This window comes from Chelonia mydas, chromosome 1 (assembly GCF_015237465.2).
Source record: "Chelonia mydas isolate rCheMyd1 chromosome 1, rCheMyd1.pri.v2, whole genome shotgun sequence".
NCBI classification, from domain to species: Eukaryota; Metazoa; Chordata; order Testudines; family Cheloniidae; genus Chelonia; species Chelonia mydas.
The window spans coordinates 281,740,398-281,761,657 of NC_057849.1; the positions used below are offsets into that span (position 1 = coordinate 281,740,398).

At 41.4% G+C, this 21,260-nt stretch overlaps 1 protein-coding gene across 1 annotated transcript; it reads right to left on the reverse strand.

Moving 5' to 3' along the window:
• Positions 1-1,119: 1,119 nt before the first annotated feature.
• RAB21 (RAB21, member RAS oncogene family) lies at positions 1,120-20,153 on the reverse strand. Its single transcript, XM_037886439.2, has 7 exons — positions 19,780-20,153; positions 9,229-9,288; positions 8,849-8,956; positions 7,380-7,443; positions 5,071-5,125; positions 3,940-4,028; positions 1,120-2,613 (listed from the first exon to the last, which is right to left on the reverse strand). Exons 1-7 carry the CDS (start codon positions 19,927-19,929, stop codon positions 2,474-2,476), a joined length of 666 nt encoding a protein of 221 aa, XP_037742367.1. The 5' UTR covers positions 19,930-20,153; the 3' UTR covers positions 1,120-2,473.
• Between the last annotated feature and the right edge of the window lie 1,107 nt (positions 20,154-21,260).

Sequence of the window (21,260 nt, forward strand, 5' to 3'; positions counted from 1 at the left end):
TTCCGCTCCAATCCAGGAAGTAGCTGACCTCCAGTCAGTTTTTAAGTGTCTTCTCCTAGGGTGGGGTCTGCAAAGGAACTTAAGCATTGCTGTGCTCACTGTCCCAGCACTGTGGATGTATGGGAAGAGACAGACCCCTTACAACGCAATCCACAAAAGCCAGTATGCTAGCCAATGGGATATGCTGATGAGGTATGTGCACTAAGCCCTACCTGTCTCTTGGAGACAGAGGCCTAAGTCTGGGCTGAAGAGACACCTATTTCTGCTTAACAATCCCTGAACAGGAACCACTGGCAGCAGAAGAGGGGTGGGGTGGGGAGGGAGGGAGGGCAGCCAGGGGCATGGATCTCCCACTTTTTAAAATTGAAGAGGCCTGGCCTGTCCAGTCCACTTTTTGCCACGGAAGACAGGCACTCCTGCCTCCACAGCCCCTGCAAAAGCCTGATGCAGAAGAGAGAGCAAGCAAACAGGGAGTTCAGAAGTATTTTTAAATGATCCATAAATTAACCCTGTTAAATTTATTCCCAACTAACTTGAGGAAAGAACAGTGACAGACCTACAGAGAGACATCTGTACTGGTATCAAAAGTTAGCTCCTTTAGTATTTTGAGCTACTGATATAGAATCATGTACACTTATTTCAACATAGTAATATGGTTCTGTATTGCAGCTAGTTTACATGGTCTTTTAACAGAATATTTAAATCTTGTGATCAGACTTTTCATTAATATTTTCCACACAGTCATTTATAGAGGCCAGGCAATAGCATGCTATGTTTTCTTGCTAGTTAAGATGTATACGCCCTTTACACAATGTTTGAAAAGTTACCTAATTAGGTGTGCCTGTCACGTTTAAGACCAAGGTGGCTATGTTTGGATTGTGGAAGTGTAGGTTCCTACTGTTTTACCATGAAGTACTTAAAACTAAATTCTATCATTTTTGGGCAGGGAAAAAAGGAATAAACTACGGATATTCAGTGTATTCTTGTTGTAGTATAAATGGATTTGCCATCACCTATATACTGTAGAATAGATATTTCCCACACCTTTCAGTGCATTTACAGTTGCTTAAGTGATACTGATTCTGCCCTTCAGAACAAGGAAAGCCAAAGAATATTCTATTTTGTCAGACATCACTTTTACTGTTTTTCCAAAAACATGACAAATTATGTGTAAAAAAAGTCAGAGCACAACAGTTTAAATTTTAATTGCCACCATGTGTGTTCCTTCTGCAGATATTTTTTTTTAAACACTTAATATTTCCAAATAAATCTCTGCCCAAAACCTTAAAGTAAGCTTCACCAAGCTTTACAAAACCAGCAGAGCAGGAATATAGTTTAGTCCTGTCTAGTGTTCCTATAGTTACATTGCATCTTGTAAGTTTTTACATCTTACATTTATAGTCAATAAACCACTCAAAATCAAAAGTAACTCAGGAAAGTTAAATTTCATTTACTTATTCACTCAAGCTTTGTAGTATGAACTAATGCTCATTAAAGTTTAAAATGCTGTCTTGGGAGGCAAGGGTACTAATACAACTTTTCACAAACATTGTTTAGTGGCTACCAGATGGACAAGGGCTAATTTAGGATTAAGCTTCCTTGGGAGACTAGGGAGAGGATGAAGCAATTGCAGACTTGAGAGGGCAGTGTGCTCCACTGTTCATCTGGGACTCAAGTCCCTCTGGGTTAACTGGAGTTTAAAGGAAGTGCTCCCTCCCTGTCACCAGAGGTGCTCTGTAGCATATTGCTGCTTGCCAGGAAGAGACTTTTAAAGAGCGCTGTGTAACTGAATACACCAAAACCCCTGTTAGGAGTCTGCAGGAAGAGCGGGTGAAGAAATGAGCAATCTTTTCACCAACTGTTATTCACTTGACACTCACTGACAAGGCTGATGTATGTATTTCTGCACCTGCACTTGTAAAAGCAGATAAAATATTTAATATGTAATTTACAATGTATTTTACCAGCTTGGCATACAGACTGGATATAGAGTATATCAAAGTAGTTGACAGTTATGGGCTTGTGTAAGCCCTGCAAAAAAAATAAAAGTTCAGGTATCTAATTTAGAAAAAAAAAATCCGTTTGCAGTTTAGAAGTGATACAGTTGAATCTACCACAAAATACAAACAGCTGCAAAAACATATGCCATTCTAACAGTGTATATAAGTTATTAAATAATGATCTGATTTAAAAGAATATAAATGACGCCTTTAAGTAGGTCTTTTCTACATGCATATTATTCCTCATTAAAGAAATATATGTAAAAAGGCCATTGGTAATTGCTTTGTTAACCACTGTAGAAAATGCCAATTCTCTGGTCTCAGACTCCACTAGTTTAGCACTTGAGGTCTCTGCAGTGTTACAAGAGATTTTTCAATACTGTTAATTCTATTATTCCATTGGTAAAGAACGCAGGGACTTGAAATATGGCAGTCTTCATGTTGAGGGGGCAATAATCCACAGTTTTATACAGTTATCCAGAAGAACAGCACCCTCCACTGCTCTGTACTTGGGGCTCATCATCAATAATCTGTACACCCCGCCTTGTAGTTCCTGACTGGCTGGAACCATTGCCTCTTGCTCTTTCATCCACTTGAGCAGTTTCTATCATTCCTGGAAAATAAGAACTCAAATCAGGATGACATTCCATTACCATTTTAAATATTTCAAAGCTTTGAATTCTTCAACAAGCTATTTAATCTCTGTGCACACAGAGCTGTTATCAACCTGATTTAGCAAAACGAGATACAAACAAACTGAAATTTTTCAACATTCAAGTGACTTTTTTTAAAAAAAGTGATCCATCTGATACCACAGACCAACATTTTAAAACAGGTTGCTACATATGAAGTCCGAAACCATAATTCGGGCCCAGAAATGCAGAACATCTAGCAGCTCTAATTGGACTTCAATAGGAGCATTTGGGTGCTCAGTAGTTGAGTTGGTAAGACTATTTGGGCCTAAATAAATGACCCCTCTCAATCATATTAACTACGGCACTAGAGCCTGTACACAGGAACAAAAAGTTACTGCTGAAAATTCTACAAATAAAGGAAAGCAACAGCAGACAGCTGAATGATTCTAGATTGGTTTTCTTCCTAATTTGGCTCCTTTGAAGGGTTAAGATGCAGTTGTTCACAAAGAATTCAAAGATGCAGGGAGTAAGACACCTATATTCCAATCCAGACCATTTGGAATGTGGTTTAAGATCTTTGCAATAAACTTCAAGTTGACTCTGGACAGCAAGTGAATAGAGAACTTCAAATCAGAATTCTGAAGCCAAGTCTGTGGGATGGAGGATTGGAAGGGAGCAAGAGTGGAAGGAGAAATAGTCATAAGGAAAATGGAAGAGGAAAGTGCGTTTATGTACTTTTTCCTGTTTTCAACCAACCAATGCTCAGATAGGGTGAAGGGGAGACCTTGGACAGAGTGCAGAGGTATAAGAATATTTAAAATAGTTGACTGTAATTTTGAACACTATATTCCACTATACAAGCCTTAAACTTGGTTTTCATTTTTACTTTGTACACTAGACCCTCTATTTTAACAACTAATTCAGGCAACTGAATGTCTCAAAATTACAACAGGTACAGTGCACAAGGCAACATATTAATCATTCAATAATATGCACATAACCAGTGTATGCAGTGTGGCTGTTTTATCATCTTTGGCACCAAATCTTAGTCTTTTCAAACCTGCAGCAGCTTGAACATTGGCTCAAGGACTGAAGACATTCAGCAATAGAAAGTTTGGCATCAAAAGATTAGGTAAAACATCAATCTTATGAATGAACAGTTATGTTAACTAATCTATTGTAGTTTAATTTAGTATCTGTGAAACCCATCTTCCAGCCTATTATGTAAAAGGACTTTATCCTGATGAGGGCTTTTTCCATCAACTTGTACCATGTAAGCTCACCACAGCAAATGCAATACCTACTTTTACAGAGGTCAAGGAAGAGTTCTTCAATTCCTTTGTTTTGTTTGGCTGAAGTATGATAGTGTTTTGCTCCCACTGATTCTGCATACCTGTATGTAGTGCAAATACCGAAAAAGCTTTTACTTATGAGACCACATGGAATGTTAAAGAAATCAAAAATCCTTTCAAGTCTTCATACTTTGAAGCGTACAATATTCTTTGTAAGACAAATATACAAAGTATGGAGGATATTTACCACATTGAACTTTGCTATTTAAATTTGATGCCACTCCTGTATATTGCATGCAAAAAACCCAAACCCACCTTTTAGCGAACAATAGATAACAGAAGCTTGGAATGGCAATAGAGCATAGATCACTTGATTACCTATCCTGATCATTTCCCCTGGGGCACCTGGCATCGGCCATTGTTGGAAGACCGGATACTGGGCTAGATGGATCTTTGGCCATACCAGGTCAGACCATTCTTATGTTCTTTTCAAGTACATAAAAAGGTTGTTAGAAGGAGGGAGAAAAATTGTTCTCCTTAACCTCTGAGGATAGGACAAGAAGCAATGGGCTTAAATTGCAGCAAGGGTGGTTTAGGTTGGACATTAGAAAAAGCTTCCTGTCAGGATGGTGATTAAGCACTGGAATAAATTGCCTAGGGAGGTTGTGGAATCTCCAGCATTGAAGATTTAAGAGCATATTATACAAACACCTGGTCTAGTGTTGGGATGGTCTAGATAATACTTGATCCTGCCATGCATGCAGGGGACAGGCCCAGATGACCTCTCAAGGTCCCTTCCAGTCCTGCCATTCTATGACTAGTGTAGATTGAGAAGCATCACTGAAAGGGAGAATCTACTATTTTAAAAACACTTCAGAAGCTACAGTATAGAATATACTGTAATTTAAGAGTGTTTTGTATAATTTTGAAGCTTTAAATCCTTGAATACATGTGGAGTAGAACATGGATGGAACGTTACTATAGTATTAATTTTGGCAGATAATACAAAAGCTATGGTAATTAGCTACAATCGTTCACTAAAAGCACTACTGCTTCTTTAGTCTTGTGATAAAGACACTAGTTATAGCAGGATTGATTTAACTAATTTAAAGTTTAAGAAAAAAGCCAAAAAAAACCACTTACGTTTCTGCTTCTTGAATTGAAACATGCCTCTCTTTTTCCAAGTCTATTTTGTTACCTGTCAGAGAGAGAGACACCAGTCTTCAGATCTTTTCAGTGTGTGTAGAACAAACTAAAGAAAAAGTCTACAGACTATTGATCAGAGGTGGGCAAACTATTGCCTGTGGGCCACATCCGGCCCATGGGACCCTTCTGCCCGGCCCCAGAGCTCCTTGCCTGAGAGGCTAGCCCACAGCCCTTCCCCCACTGTTCCCTCTCCCCTGCAGCCTCCGCTCACTGCGCTGCTGGTGCAATACTCTGGGTGGTGGGACTGTGAGCTCCTGGGGCGGGGTGGGGCAGCGCAGCTGCAGAGCCCGGCCTGACCCATGCTCTGTGCTGGTGTCGCTGGCTCTAGCCAGGCAGTGCGATAAGGGGGTAGGAAGTGGGGGGGGGGGGGTGTGTGGAGTGGATAAGGGTTGGGACTGTCAGGAAGGTGGGGGGGTTGGATGGGGGTTGGTGGTGGGCAGTCAGGGGCAGGGTTTCTAGGGGCAGTCAGGGAGAAAGGGTGGTTGGATGGTGAAGGGATCCCAGGGGAGGCTGTCGGGGGGGGGGGGGGGTCAGGCCACACACCCCTCCCCTAAGCGGCCCTCAGGCCAAAAAGTTTGCCCACCCCTGCTATGGATCTTTCTTCCTATCACTTTCCAAATACCACCTTCAAAAACACAATCTAACATCGAGCTGGTTTTCTTTAAAAATATGTTTTACATGTTAGGGGAAAATCTTTAAATACTGCTAACCCTTTTCACCCAAATACTTAGGATGGGATCCACAAAGTCCCAATTTTAGGCTCCATTGTGAGCCAAAAAACTCCTGCCAAACCCTGTAGGCACCAGATAAGTTTAAGTACTTAAGTTTTCAGGGTAAAACCAAGAATCTTCCTAGTGCCTATCATGCACACTGCAGCCTTCCTCTAGGTGTCCAGACACTTATCTCCAGCCTGAGCTCCAGAGTGTCCATGGGCAGGTGAATGCTCTTCCCCAGTTCATCTCATATGCAGGGCCTGATCCAGGAGACATGCTCAGAAGCTGTCTATTGGATCAGGGTCCATTCAAAGTGTGACCACCAGAGGAGGAAGTGCCCACCTTATGACTTTTAAGTCAGTGGTTAGAGCACTCACCTGAGAGGTGGGAGACCCAGCTTCAATCCCCCTTGCTGCTTAGTGACAATAAGATATGAACAGGGAAGGGGTTTCCCACCTCTCAGGAGAGTACTCTCACATGAGTGTCCCACAGCTCAGTCACTGAGAGACAAGGATGGAGTCTGTTGAAGCTGTTCCACTGTGGATAAATAATGAAAGTAACTAGAGCAGGGGAATTAAACCCTGGGTCTCCCACCTCTCAGATAAGCATCTGAACCACCAGGCTACAGATTCATTCCCATTCTCCTGGGCCAACTCACTTTCATTTATTCATAGTGGAATGCTCCAACAGGAGAGATGGGGAAGCCCCACATCTGAAAATCCCATAGCTCAGTGGTTAGAGCACTCAGAAGTGGGAGAGACCCCTGTTCAAATCCTCACCTCCTCTGGCAGAGGGAGGGAATTTTAGCCTGGTGGTTAGAGCACTTGCCTAGGGAGACCCAGGTTAAAGTTATAAAGTGGGCAGCCCACCACCTCCAGACATTTTATGTGGGGTAAGACAGGCACCTAACTCATTCCCACAGGAAACACCTGAAGTACCTAAGCCACCTGACTCCAAGAGACAGGTTCAGGTTTACAGATCATTAAGCAGAGATAAGTACCTCCCAATGGCCCCAACTTAGGCTGCTATCTCCAAGAGAGAGGGGCAATACTTAGAACAACCTCCTCTCTTCAGCATCTCCCATTGGCTAGCTTAAGTGGCTCCTCACCTAGTGAGGAGCTTTTGTGGATTGCTTTCTAAGGTACCCATCTCTTCATTCATTGTATAGGGAGCCCAGGCACCTAACTCAGTCTTACGAATTGCAGTGTTGTTCCTGTGATTTTCTAGGTGCCTAAATGTTACGCACCAATCTCAGTGTTTTGACACCCAAGTCAGTTTATGGATCTTGGCCTTAATACATACTGAGGGAGCTAAAGTTAATTTCTTTCCACACCAAATCTTGCATATACTTAAGAATTTAAGTATCATTAATATATAATATCTGTTGAGTTCACATTTGGTAGCAGGCTGATCTGTACTGTAAGACTGTTTCACCACCACAAAAGTAATCATGCAATGTTTAAATAATTGCACATTTACAATAAATTACTCATGCACTCAAAGCAGACTAGATTAAAAATAAAATAGCCTTACCAACTATACATAAACAGATTTCGTTCCCCAACATTTTTCTTAATTCCTTGACCCAGTTTTTTACCTGCATACAAATATCAGTTAGATGTATTCTCATTTTAAGAGGCATGTATCATCACTTTAAGGTCATGGATCCAACTATACAGCTTTAAGACTAAGACAGATACCTATGCAAATGTCTTCCTGACTTTGTCCTTTTAATTCTATAGAGGGCGATCTGGAATCCAGAGAAGTTATGCACCTCTGAGTTGTACTAAAGGTAATCCAGCATCTGTTATCCCAGTCCCAAAGAGCAAGTTACAGATCAAATGTGTGATATAAATGCACATGAGGTTGCCTTTTAGGTCAAATCTGAGTTCTGTATTGACTGCTACATAGATGGGTCAGTGATAGGTTAGCGTGCATGGTATTCTACTAGAAGAACTGGGGCCTGCTCGGAGTGTTTTATAATCCAATGTAGACATAATAGATGGACTGTTTTGGGAGGAACAGAACCAGACAAGAATATTACTTTTGCAGGCATGGTTGGAGATAGGCCAATAGAAAATACACTGTCCATACTGGGACTACATGAGGAGTGTATAAGCTTATGAATTTCTATTTCATTATGGTTAAGTAATGAAGGAGGAAGTTAACTGCAAGAAAGTCAAATAAAAATTAGATCCCATGATACAAACATACAAAAAACCAAGCTTTTACATGCTAACAAAAAACCACACATTTTTCAACAGAGTGTGTCTCAATTCATGGAGAAAAACTTTATTAAAATAAAATCCTTCAGAATCTTACCAAGTAATATTCTAATAAGCAGATCATTTAGATTTACGGACTAAACTCTGGAATATAGCAGCAGCTCTATATAGACACACGAGCTCCAAACCTTGCCTCTACTTACTGTTACAAGGTATTAATAATCCAGGGGCACTGTTCTTGGAAACATTTTCTTTAGTGTCGTAACTTGGAAATTATGGTAAAGTAGTGCATTCCACAAGCAAGGCATGTTGTAGCATGCTATGTTTCAAATAATTAAGACATATGCAATAAGCATGTATAGTACCTACTGTTATTGTTCCATCACTACCACATTACTATATATTTACAAGCACAGCACTTAGAGTAGATTTGACCTAATTACTTCAGAATATAAATTAAACTCTAATGACAGTGCCATAACAGCATTACTGTTTTACCAGGAGCAAAGAGAAAAAAAAGTTCCAACTTAACCAAAACTGAACAGTTTAAGGAAGTATTTTCTATTATATTAGATAGAACAATCATTCAAATTGATCAGTTATATAAAAAACTGCAGTACATTCTAATTTAGATAATGACTGCCTTATAAACTTAGTTTATAATTGAAAGTACATTTAGTTACTGATGAAATGGAAACTTCCAAGTTGCACACTCATACTGTGGGGAAGCTTTGAACCGGTTTACTTGTGGGGAGATGGATGCATCTGTCACAGTACCTTCTGAAAAGAGTCTTCATCCGTTATGTCGTATACTAAAATAGCTCCATTAGAATCTCTGTAGTAAATTGGACCCAGTGCATGGAATCTTTCTTGACCGGCTGTATCCTGCATTTGATAGATACATTTGTGTTAGTGTTCATTAAGGCAAAACTGACGACATCATTCAAGGAAATCCAATTATTGAACAAGAGTGACACCAGAAATAAGTAAAACTTTGAATTCTTGCCAAGAATTCAACTAGAATCTCAAATGTGTATTCATTTATTTTGTGCTTAGTATTTTAAGCAACAAGACTTGAATTCCATTGTAAAAGTGAAAAGTTGAAGTTTATAAAAGCAGAGTGAACAGAAACGTAAAAGGCAGATAAGCAAACATACCCATATTGCAAGGTTTACTCTTTTTCCTCCAATATTTAGCTTCTTTGTTAGAAAAGATGCCTAGAACAGAAATTAAAATATGTATGAAATAGTTTAGAGACTAGAGTCATTATGGTTAATTTTTACATTTATGACTAATCCAGAGAGTTATTTATAAACCTGTCATTTATATTTGGATTATTTTTGTATCTTATGATTTTAAAGAGAAAAACAAATCCTGAAGCAAAATCTGTTCAGACCACTGTCAACCATCAGGAGGTGTGGAGGTGATACAGACCAAAAGATATAATATTATGCAAGGCTGGGGATTAGGCTAGCTCCAAGAAACCACACTTTCAGCTTGCCTTTTCAGAGTATCTCCAGGCAAGTCTAGAAGAAGTTTATAACATCTCAATATTGCCTCACCATTTGGGCAGCATCTAAGTAGTAACTGTCATTTATTCAGTCTGGAGTGAAAACAGGTAAGAATAAATTCAGGAAATTTTTCCCATTATTATGTTACAAGTTATCTGGCATCCCAAGACAATTATGTAATATTTTAATTACAAGATCTAGTTGTTTAATGAGAACAAGTAGTTATGTCTTAACCCATAAATAATGGACAAATTTAAGATTTGAGCATTAAACAAGTTAATCAAAAATACACTCAGCTTTAATTAGTGTGACTATTAGCTAGCTATTATCCTTTGGCATCCATGTTCATTTCTGATCCTCCATGAGAACATCCCTGCCTTCAGATTAGTCTGTTCTCCTTGATCTGAATCCTAGAGGTGTTTTAGTTATACCATAAGCCAAGTGATTTTTTTAATTACCACCACCCCCCATTTGGAAAATACTAGGGCAACTGAACCCAGGACTGATGTAGCCCAATTTAAAGAATTAAGAGCTCAAGGCATGACAAGTTTGGTGGCACAGTGGCCTTAGCTACCATAGTGACTGAAATCTTCCTTTGAGGGGATTTTTTTGAGGCTTGGCAAGAGAGAAATACTATGTTGCAACTTTCCCCACATGAAATAGACTGGCCCTTCTGTTTGAAATTAAACGTTTGTGGGTAAGAAAACAGGAAAAACCACCACCAGTGCAGCTTCTTTCATAGAAAACCTACAGAATCCAGATTCAGACTACAGCAGCCAATTCACATGGTTAAAAATACTACAACTCCAGACTGCAGCCAAGTAAAATAATGATCTGGACACCATACATATTATGAATCTACCAGATCACTTTAGATACTATGAGGAGGTAAAAGTACCCCCAACATTTAGATTTCAAACCAGATGGACATTCTTCAGATTTCATTGCTTTGAATTAGAATCAGAACCAAGACTAATAAATTACTTCAATCTCAGCCTGGTAGAAATGGCATTAAGTTTGTATTAAAGCTAGAGACAAAAACTAAACTAAAGTTAAAGCCTGAAACAGTCCAAAAAAATGAAAAGCAGAAGTGTTGTCGGTCACAGGAGCAAATGCTTCATGTAATTTGCTTGAAACTGTTGCCCAAAAATTGGGACAGGCATATTTTCTTTGATGAGCAAATGTAAAGTCTTAGCTGCCAAACAACAAGTGATTAGAAGATTTTTCCCCAGCCTGAAGCTAAGCAAAAGCAGGCTTCAAGTTATATTTTTATGATTTGGACAATATGCTAGAGTTACAATATAATGCACAACTGCTTTACCCCTTTAAGTTGCATGTGTAGTTTAAGGAGTTAGGCAGCAGAGGTAACTCCCCTGGTTGGTAGGCTTCATTATTGGGTTAACAGAGTTTAAATAAATTTTCAAGCAATGTCCCCTAGTCACTTAGAATTTCTAGCATTTGTGACTATAAATATGCTAGTATATTCAGTGTAAGGGTTTGTTCTTAGCATGTATACACCAGTGCATTTTAGTCTTGGATTCTTAAGGGGAAAAAAAGCTCAACTTTAACCTGTTAGATTTCCAATTGCAAGAAGGCTCTTCACTTCTGTTTCATTCGACATTAAGAGCTGCAGTTCTGAGAATTATGCAATGTAACTTGGAAGATAATAGATTCTTATTCATTTCAGCCCTTTTATAGCTTTACTAAATATAAAACATTAGTGGACTGAGACTAGTTTAAATCTGAAAGTCATGAGTTTTAATTTCTAGTCATTTCTTTCAACTTTTTTTTAAAATTTCTATGGCAATTTTTTGGATGTGGTTTCCAAAACACGAGACCAGCTGAAGTTAACTGCAACTACTATTGATTTATTGAATCTTGTGATATCTTCTGACTTTTCAGTCCTTTGATCTCCAGTGAATGCTTCAACCTACAATTTACACTGAACTCAGTTATGCTTAGCTTATTAATCTCCTACAATTGTTAAGAAATGGTCTTCCATCTATGGGCACATTGAGGTGTTAAATATCATTTCCTTAAAGAGCAAACGCCTCATCCCCGCTCTAGTCCCTTTATGCTGGATAAGAGCCTAAGCAGTATTAGAAAGGCCCTAAAAGCCCCAGATCCAGTTAGGAGAGGATTCCCTTAGGATGCCCTCAAGCCCTGATGTAGGGGGAATGCCAGGGGCGTGCTGGGTGCAGGATTACTGCGTGCATCACTGGAAATTCCAGACAGTGCTGCAACCTATATGGCAATCTAGGGAGGCTATCATAATTTAGAGAAGCCCCCCCAAGTCTACTTAAATTAGATCAGAGGTGCTCCAGCCCCCCAGAGCAACCCAGGATTAGGAAGGTGCAAAGTTTACTTAAAGCTGCATTAGCCCCTCTTCATCTGGACTCTGTGTGCCATTCCTCTTTGTATTTACTGTAGTTTAGATTTGAGAAATCATTCCTAAAGACCAAAAAAAACCCACCTATTTCAGACAATTTTTTATCACTTCAGCTCCAGAAGGCAGATTAGCAACTTCCACCATTTCAGTGATTTGCAGTGCTTATCACTTTAGCAATAGACATGCATTATTAAACTGTTTAAGATCCAACTTGAAATCAAATAGGGCTGACATGAATTAGTATATACCCATGTACTAGCAGCATCCTAACACCAGAGTCCTGGGGAAGTTTCACCTAGAATGGACATTTTCCTACCAGGGTTCTCCCTGTAGTTTCCAATGGGAAAAAAAAGCCCCTTTCACGGTTAAAAAAAATCTTGCTAAATTCTGCTAGTACAGAAAGACTACACTGCACTGAGTGAATTTGTGGAAAGTAGCACTGAAGAACTATGGGACTCTGATGGGGATGAGCTGGATACACATAATGTAACAGATCAAACAGGTCTGAGGATTTTAACTACAGCAAGAATATTGCTATGCGCCAGCTTTAGTGATCTAGTTCAGCCTTTATAAATTCATTAATATGAACTAGGTTTATTCCTTGTCTGGGAAGCACTAGGTAAGGAAAGAAAAGATTAAAGAAGCCTGTCTCCACCCATAAAGAGTAGGCCCAGCCCATCTTCCAATGCTAGGGAGCGAGCCGGTTCTGCAAACAGAGCTAGCTGGCCACACTGAGGACATTTCTGGACAGAGCTAATGCCTCACCACCCTCCTGCATGTTAGAATGCTCCAACTTTTCAAGAGTTTAGCATGACCCACATTGTACTGTTCTTCTCCCCTCTTATCCCATGGCAAAGGGCAACTTTTAAAGAAAGCAACAGTGCTTCCTGGCCCATCCCCTCTCCTTCACATGGCTCATCATATGGCCCAATTCAACAAGTTGTCAACTTCAAAGGGAACTATTCATATGCTTAGGTACTTTGAACTGGAACCATAATGCAGAACTAAATCCTTACAGTCTATTAAATTAGACTATAAATATTTTTTACAAACTAAAAATCTGCTTAAGAACAATTTAAACCACACCATTTCACTGCTTGATCATGTTTCAGGATAAATGAGAATACATTTAGTTTAAAGTCACTGCCAGTTTCACTGTCAAGTCATAACTGGCGGAGCTTATGAGGCTTTGTGCTCTCAAGTTGAGAGCACGTCTGTCTAATGTGGTAACTGATCTGACGCACCATTCAGAGAATGTTCTAGAAACCAGTGGCCAGAACTCTATTTTTTGGGGGGGACGAAATCAGAAAACCAAGGGGGGGGGGCGCGGGCGGGGGAAGGGACACATGGAGCCCTGCCATCTATTTCATGCAGTCATAGCTTCAAGCACTTCTCCAACTGTCTTAAAAACCAACTGTTTGACAGCACCCATTAATACCCAACTCTCATCTTGCTTATCCTTCCAACAACAACATGCTGACACACTGAATAAGTATCAGGGGGTTGCTGTGTTAGTCTGTATCCACAACAAGGAGTCCGGGGCACCTTAAAGACGAACAGATTTATTTGGGCATAAGCTTTTGTGGGTAAAAAAACCACTTCTTCAGATGCATGGAGGCTCTGCAATATAGATATACCCTTTTGTGCCAGACAAACAACAATGATCAGACCAATGATCCACCTAGCCCAGTATCCTGTCTGACAGTGACCAGTGCCAGATGCTTCTGAGGGAGAGAACAGAACAGGGCAATTTACTGAGTGATTCATAATCTGTTGTCTACTCCCAGCTTCTAACAGTCAGACGTTTAGGGATACCCAGACCATGGGGTTGCCTCTCTGACCATCTTGGCTAATAGCCATTGATGTGCCTATCCTCCATGAATCTATCTAGTTTTTTTGAGCCCAGTTATACTTTTGGCCTTCACAATGAGTTCCACAGGTTGGCTGTGTTGAGTGAAGTACTTCCTTATGTTTTAAGCCAGATGCTTATTAATTTCAGTGGGTGCCCCTTGGTTCATGTGCAATATTAAGCAGTAAACATCACTGCCTTATTCACTTTCTCCACACCATTCAGGATTTTTTAGATCTCCATCATATCCTCTGTCATTTCTAAGATGAACAATCGCAGTCTTTTTAAATCTCTCCTCATATGGAAGTTGTTCTATATGCCTAATCATTTGTCCCCCCCCCATCTCATATCTTTTAGGATTGAAAATGATCAAAATTTAGGTAGGTCAAAAAGAACTGCACAGTATTCAAAGTGTGGGCATAACATGGATTTATGCACTGGCATGATATTTTCTGTCTTATCTACCTCTTTCCTAATGGTTCTTAGGATTGTTAACTTTTTTGACAGCTACTGTGCACTGAGCGGAGGTTTTCAGAGAACTACCCACAATGACGCCAAGATTGAGAGTGGTAACAGCTAATTTAGACCATCATTTTGAATGTATAGTTGGTACTGTTTTCCAAAGTGCATTAATTTTCGTTTAACACTGAATTTCATCAGCCACTTTGTTGTGCACCCAGTTTTGTGAGATCCCTTTCTAACTCTTCAGTCTGCTTTAGACTTATCTTGAGTAATTTTGTATCATCTGCCAATTTTGCTACTTAGCAGTTTACCCCCTCTTCCAGATGAGGATATTCATAAATTAACAGCACTGGTCCTAGTACAGATCCTTGGGGGACTATTTACCTCTCTCCACTTTAAAAAAAAAACAACTAACCATTTATTCCTATCCTTGGTTTCCTATCTTTTAATCAGTTACTGATCCACGAGAGAACCTTCCCCATTATCCCTTGACTCCTTACTTTGCTTTAGAGCCTTTGGTGAGAGACATTGTCAAAGGCTCTCTCAGAAAGCAAGTACACCATATCCACTGGAATCATTTATCTACATGTTTGCTGACCTCCCTCAAAGAATTCAGCTAGATTGGTGAAGCACGATTTTCCTTTATGGAAGCCAGATTGACTCTTCCTCAACGTGTTGTGCTTGCCTATGTGTCGATAATTGTTTTTGTTTTACTATAGTTGCAACCAAATTTGTCTAGTACTGAAGTTAACTAATATGGAGCCCATCTGGTACAAAGGCTGATCTAAGCAATACATTACATACCGATGAAGCGAGCTGTAGCTCACGAAAGCTTACGCTCAAATAAATTTGTTAGTCTAAAGTGCCACAAGTCCTCCTTTTCTTTTTGCGGATACAGACTAACAGCTGCTACTCTGAAACATATCACAGTTAGTAAGTATTTCTGCAATATCATATTTGAGTTCCTTCAGAACTCTTGGTGAATGCCATGTGGTCCTGGGGACTTACTATTCTTTAATTTATCAATTTGTTAATAGAAGAGATTTTGGAACAATCTAATACAGTTCCTCAGATTTGTCACCTAAAAATAATGCCTCATGTGTGGGAATCTCCCTCACATCCTCTGCAGTGAAGACCGATGAAAAGAATTCATTCAGCTTCTCCACAACAACCTTGACTCTGAGTACACCTTGATTGTCCAGTGAATTAAGTACATCAGAAGCTGGAAGCCTGCCAATCTACCTTTTGCTAGTTGCTCTTCAAATTCTTTTTTTCCTGCCTAATTAATATATTTTAAACACACTTGACTTGCCAGTTTAGGTTCCTTTCTATTTTTCTCAGTAGGGTGGGACTTTCAATTTTTAAAAGGATGCCTTTTGTCTCTAACCACATCTTCTACTCTGCTGTTTAGCCACAGTGGTGTTTTTTGGTCCCCTTACTATTTTAATTCTGGTATATACATATAGTTTGAGTCTGTATTATGAGTTTTCTTTAAGTACTTCCATGGAGGCATTTCCTTCTTGTGACAGTTCCTTTTAATTTCCATTTAACTAGCCTCCTCATATTTGTGTAGTTCCCCTTTTTGAAGTTAAATTCTACTGTGACGGGTTTCTTAGATATTCTCCCCTCCCCTCAGTACGTTAAGTTTAAATTACATTATGGTTGCTATTACTGAGTGATTCAGCTATAATCATCTCTTCAACCAGATCCCATGTGCCACTTAGGACTAAAATCAAGAACTGTGTCTCCCCTTCTGGGTTTCAGGCCTAGCTGCTCCAACAAGCAGTGATTAATGGTGTCAAGAAATCCGCTCTGCATCCTGTCCTCAGGAGACATATCCCCAACTATATATGTTGTGACTAAAATCCTCAATTACTGCATTTTCCGTTTTTGTAGCTTCTCTAGTCTCCAAGACTTTCACAATCACCATCTGGATCAGTAAATTATTCCTTCTACTAAATGCTTATTATTCAAGCATGGAATTTGTATCCCTAGAAATTCTAAAATATAGTAAAAATTTCTATGAATCAAACTGTATTTGACTATGCTTTTTTCACATGTAGCGCCACTCTCCACCACCAGTGCAACCTACTCAGTCATTCCTATAATAGTGGGGGAAGCAGGACTGGGGATACGTAGGCATGCAGTACAGGGACGGGAGCACAAGAGAAACTGGGGGACCCTAGTCTGGGGAGGGAGGCATGGGAAAGGGGCATAGAGCCCCTTCCATGTGGAAAAACAGAAAATGCTGGAATGGGAAGAAAGAGAATGGAGGCACAGAATCCCTGGCAGGGGGAGAATGGAGAGAGTTGCAGAGCATCCCTGAACTACAGGATGAGAGGGTGGCATACAGGGAATTTGTGGGGGTATAATGGAGGGACATAAGGAGCCCCCGGTATATGCAAAAAGTATAGTCTGCAGAAGCCAGGAAGTGTGCGACCCCTTAGTTTAATCCACATGCTGACCATATATGGTAGTAAAATACACTTTAAAATAGGATACAGGAAAGCAACTACAGTAAGAGAAGTAGTTTTGAAGTGTGAACTGTTCACACAGTTAAGTTCCAACACCAACTGACCCTGCAGCTTAACGTTTTTAGAATTTAGGGGTAAATATGCTGGGAAGAGAGAAGAACCAGGGTCACTGGAGAGAGAGGATATGTAGTAGGATTGACTGAAGATATGTCCAGAAATGTACCACTGACACCTCAGCATAGGATGCAGATACACAATTTCTAGACACCATTAATGACTGCTTCTTGGAGCAGCCAGTCCTGGAACCCACAGCGAGGGGGGTGGGGGGAGAGAAGAGAGACAATTCTTCATTTTCTCTTAAGTGGCACACAGCATCTGTTTAACAGATGACGATATCAAAAAAACTATAAGTGAGTCAGCTAAGTCTAGTGATGTTACAGCCCCACAAAGATTTCATTTTTGTATATCCAAGGACTAATGATAGAGCGCCACCCCTTTTCATGCAATATGGAAGTGCATTCTCCCCACATAAGTCCCTACTCTGAAAGCTTATTTACAGGTTTAAAAAACAAAAAAACAAAAGCCACACACTCCTTTAAAAGCAATAAATCCAGAGAGGACAAATTCATTCTTTTGGTTTTATTTTTAAAATTGAATTGGTGGATCTGCAGCTTCCCTCACTCTGTTTCCCCAATATCCACAGAGTATTGATTCAATTCACTTTTTAACCTCAAGAAATCAGTGCCTGAATTTAGATTTCCAACTACAAATTACACCAACATGCTTAGCTGAAACTGAGACACATCAGATGACAAAACTATTAATAGTCTAATGTCACAGCCTTTGGTTTTACATTGATATCAGAACTTAGGTATCCACTGGAGGAACAGGGCTTGTTTACACTTGCAGTGCTACAATGGGGCAGCTGTAGTGCTTGGTGAAGACCTACTAATGTTGATGAGAGAGCTTCTCCCATTAGCATAGGTAATCCACTTCTCCTATTGACATAGCTATCACCACTTGGGGAAGTCTTCCCATTGACCTAGCACTGTCCACACCAGGGGTTAGGTTGGTATAACTACATTGCTTGGGGGTGCAGATTTTCCAGGACATAGTCTGGATTGGGCTAGTTCCAAAGCAGTGACATACACTTTGTCCTTATTATATCTGAAGTGCTAACATTGTTCTGCTACAACTGCATCCATTGCAGACATGTGCTGTCAGCAAGTACAGGAGTATTTAGTCACAGTTTAAAACTCTTCATTACCTCTCTAGAGCTAAAAAATTTGGGAAGAAAGGTTTGTTAAAGAATCAGCCCCAAGCCATGCACCTTCAATTAAGGTAAGCGAGCTCACACCTCAGACCCTCAGGAAGTCCTCCAGGAAAAAAAACCAAAAAACAGAAGATCAGACTCATAACCATGAAAATATTAATGTAGAATGTTTTAAAAGTATTTCAAGCCCTTATGATAAGGAAGGAAAAACTAAGTACTTAATCCTTTTGGAACCATTCTGGTCTCCATTACTGTAGTATCATATCTCAAAATATTTAAAAAAAAAGTGTAAAATTTTCTTCACAGAGCTGGTTGAAAAAGAAAATTAAGTTTTTCTTGAAACAGATAATGCACAACTTGCTTGCAGCTCCACTCTATGTTGTCATCCTTAAATGGTTTGTTCTCACTCTAGAGCAGTATATCTGGAACTGCAGTTCACAGAGCAGTGGGATACCCAAGACAATTAAAAAGTGGTTCCAGACTCTTAAGGTATGTGTACACAGCAACTAGACACCTGCAGCTAGCTTGTGTCAATGAACTCAGGCTTGCAGGGCTGTTTCATTGCTGTGTAGACTTCCAGGCTCAGGCTCCAGCACAGGCTCTAAGACCCCCGTGAGGTGGGAGGGTACCAGAGCCTAGATGTCTACACAACAATGAAACAGCCCTGCGAGCCCAAGTTTGCTGGCATGGGCCAGCCATGGGTGTCTAGTTGCTGTGTAGACACACCCAAAGAGTCCGAGAATCACAGGTCCTGAGAGTTTGTACATGCACTTCAATACATGTCAAATAATAAATGTACAGTGAACTACAGGATTTTGGTGCTGCAAATCTGAGGCCAATAATTTAGACAGATTTATTCTCAAACATTTTAGCTGTTGAACAATTACATGGAGTGGCTCTTTCAATATTTAGGATGTTAGCATTTCTGCAATATGAGGATTAAGCCAGTTTTAGCTAAGTTCACCAAACTTTCTAATTTAGCCTATTTCACCAGTAATTTACTACAAGTTGTAGTCAAAAAATTCTTGATGTTTTTGTTGAGTTTTTCAAAAACCTAAAGATGAAATCTGAAGGCACTCACAATTTCTTTGAAGATACTGACCTTCCTTAATACTTAACTTTACCACTTAGAACATTAGCCACAGCAACGAAAGCTGGAATTTGCATATAACACTTAGTCATCAGGCCACTCATATTGCCTACTTAGTGAGAAGGAATTAACACTTTCAGATCACGTTTCCCCATACCAGGATTGCAAAGGCCCGAATGGAGAAAGCTGAGAGCCTGAACAGAAGGTCACAGAAGTCAGAGAAGAAAGATGAAGTATTTAAACCCAAACCCCGACCATTTGAGGTGTAAATGGAACTACAGAACCTCTCCCCCCCCAAACCAGGAAGTAACCAACAAAGCTGGCCACTTAAAACCAACAATCAAATAGGCAGGAAGAGAGAGAAAAGAATTAATACACGTATGCCATTCTTCACCCAAGGAAAGGGTCATGGCACCAGCCTGGACCTCACAACAGCAGCAACGACAGGAGCAGAAAGGGACAGAGCCCTCTGAACAGGACTCAGCCCGGGGAAGAGACCAGAGAGGTCGACTGACACCAAATGGGCGTCGTAAAATAAATAATAAAATGACGTATGCTGGGAACAGACAGCGCAACAGCCCGACTGCCCTCAATATATATAGAGAGACACACACAAACCCCTCGGCCCCCGCCCCCCGGCCGGGCCCGCCCCGCGCGCACCTGCAGGGTGGTGATGTGTTTGTCGTTGAACTTATTCTCGCAGTAGCGCAGCACCAGGGAGGTTTTCCCCACGCAGCCCTCCCCGAGCAGCACCACCTTGAAGGAGAAGCTCCGGCCGCCTCCCCCCGCGCCGGAACCCGCCGCCGCCATCCGCAGCGAACCCGCCCGCTCGCCGGGCCGCGGCCTCACATCGGCGGCGCAGCCGCCGGACACCGACCCCGGCGGGGAAGCCGCCGCGAGGAGAGCCCGGGATGCGGGGACCGAAGGGGGCAGCCGCGAAGCGAGCCTGGGATGGAACCAGGGCACTTGTCAAAGCCGCTCGCCCCGCTCCCTCTAATGGCGTCTTCTTCCTTCTACGTCACGCTTCGCTCGGTCACGCGACATGTTGGCAGCCAACAGGAGGGGCCGACGCTGCGGGAGCCGAGGCCACGCCCAGAGGCCCCGGAGAGGGAGGGGGAGCAGCGGGGGCTTCCCAAGGGGCGGGGCTAGATGAGATTCCGGAGGGGGCGGGGGGGAGTCTGACCCTCCGTGAAAGGAAAAGGAGTACTTGTGGCACCTTAGAGACTAACCAATTTATTTGAGCATAAGCTTTCGTGAGCTACAGCTCACTTCATCGGATGCATACTGTGGAAACTGCAGAAGACATTATATACACAGAGACCATGAAACAATACCTCCTCCCACCCCACTCTCCTGCTGGTAATAGCTCATCCAAAGTGACCACTCTCCCTACAATGTGTATGAAAATCAAGGTGGGCCATTTCCAGCACAAATCCCAAGGGAGGGTGAGAAAACCTGGATTTGTGCTGGAAATGGCCCACCTTGATTATCATACACATTGTAAAGAGAGTGGTCACTTTGGATGGGCTATTACCAGCAGGAGAGTGAGTTTGGGGGGGGGCGGAGGGTGAGAAAACCTGGATTTGTGCTGGAAATGGCCCAATTTGATTATCAGGGAGGGTGAGAAAACCTGGATTTGTGCTGGGAATGGCCCACCTTGATTATCATACACATTGTAAGGAGAGTGATCACTTTAGATAAGCTATTAGCAGCAGGAGAGTGGGGTGGGAGGAGGTATTGTTTCATGGTCTCTCTGTATATAATGTCTTCTGCAGTTTCCACAGTATGCATCCGATGAAGTGAGCTGTAGCGCACGAAAGCTTATGCTCAAATAAATTGGTTAGTCTCTAAGGTGCCACAAGTACTCCTTTTCTTTTTGCAAATACAGACTAACACGGCTGTTATTCTGAAACCTGACCCTCCGTGGTCTCCTCAGACTGTTGGGCGTCCGCCCTGCGGGCGAGAGTTGGCGCCGGCTTGGGGCCCAGGCTTGTGTCGTTAGAAGCAGACGGCAGCCCCAGGGCTCCGCGGGCCCCCTGCAGGCCAGGGGCAGGGAGGCTCCTTCCCCTGTAACAGGGAGATCCGGCTGGGAAGAGTTGTCCGGAGGGGTCGGGGTGACCGCGCAGGGCCCGCCCGAGGCC

What these genes read in the sequence shown, in the direction of transcription:
- RAB21 (XM_037886439.2), bottom strand. Translation starts at nt 19,929, where the DNA reads ATGGCGGCGGCGGGTTCCGGCGCGGGGGGAGGCGGCCGGAGCTTCTCC. An exon ending in GAGTAAACCTTGCAATATGG is followed by an intron (nt 8,957 to 9,228) that starts GTATGTTTGCTT and finishes TATCAAATGCAG; the next exon opens with GATACAGCCGGTCAAGAAAG. An exon ending in CTTCCTTGACCTCTGTAAAA is followed by an intron (nt 2,614 to 3,939) that starts GTAGGTATTGCA and finishes CTTATTTTCCAG; the next exon opens with GAATGATAGAAACTGCTCAA.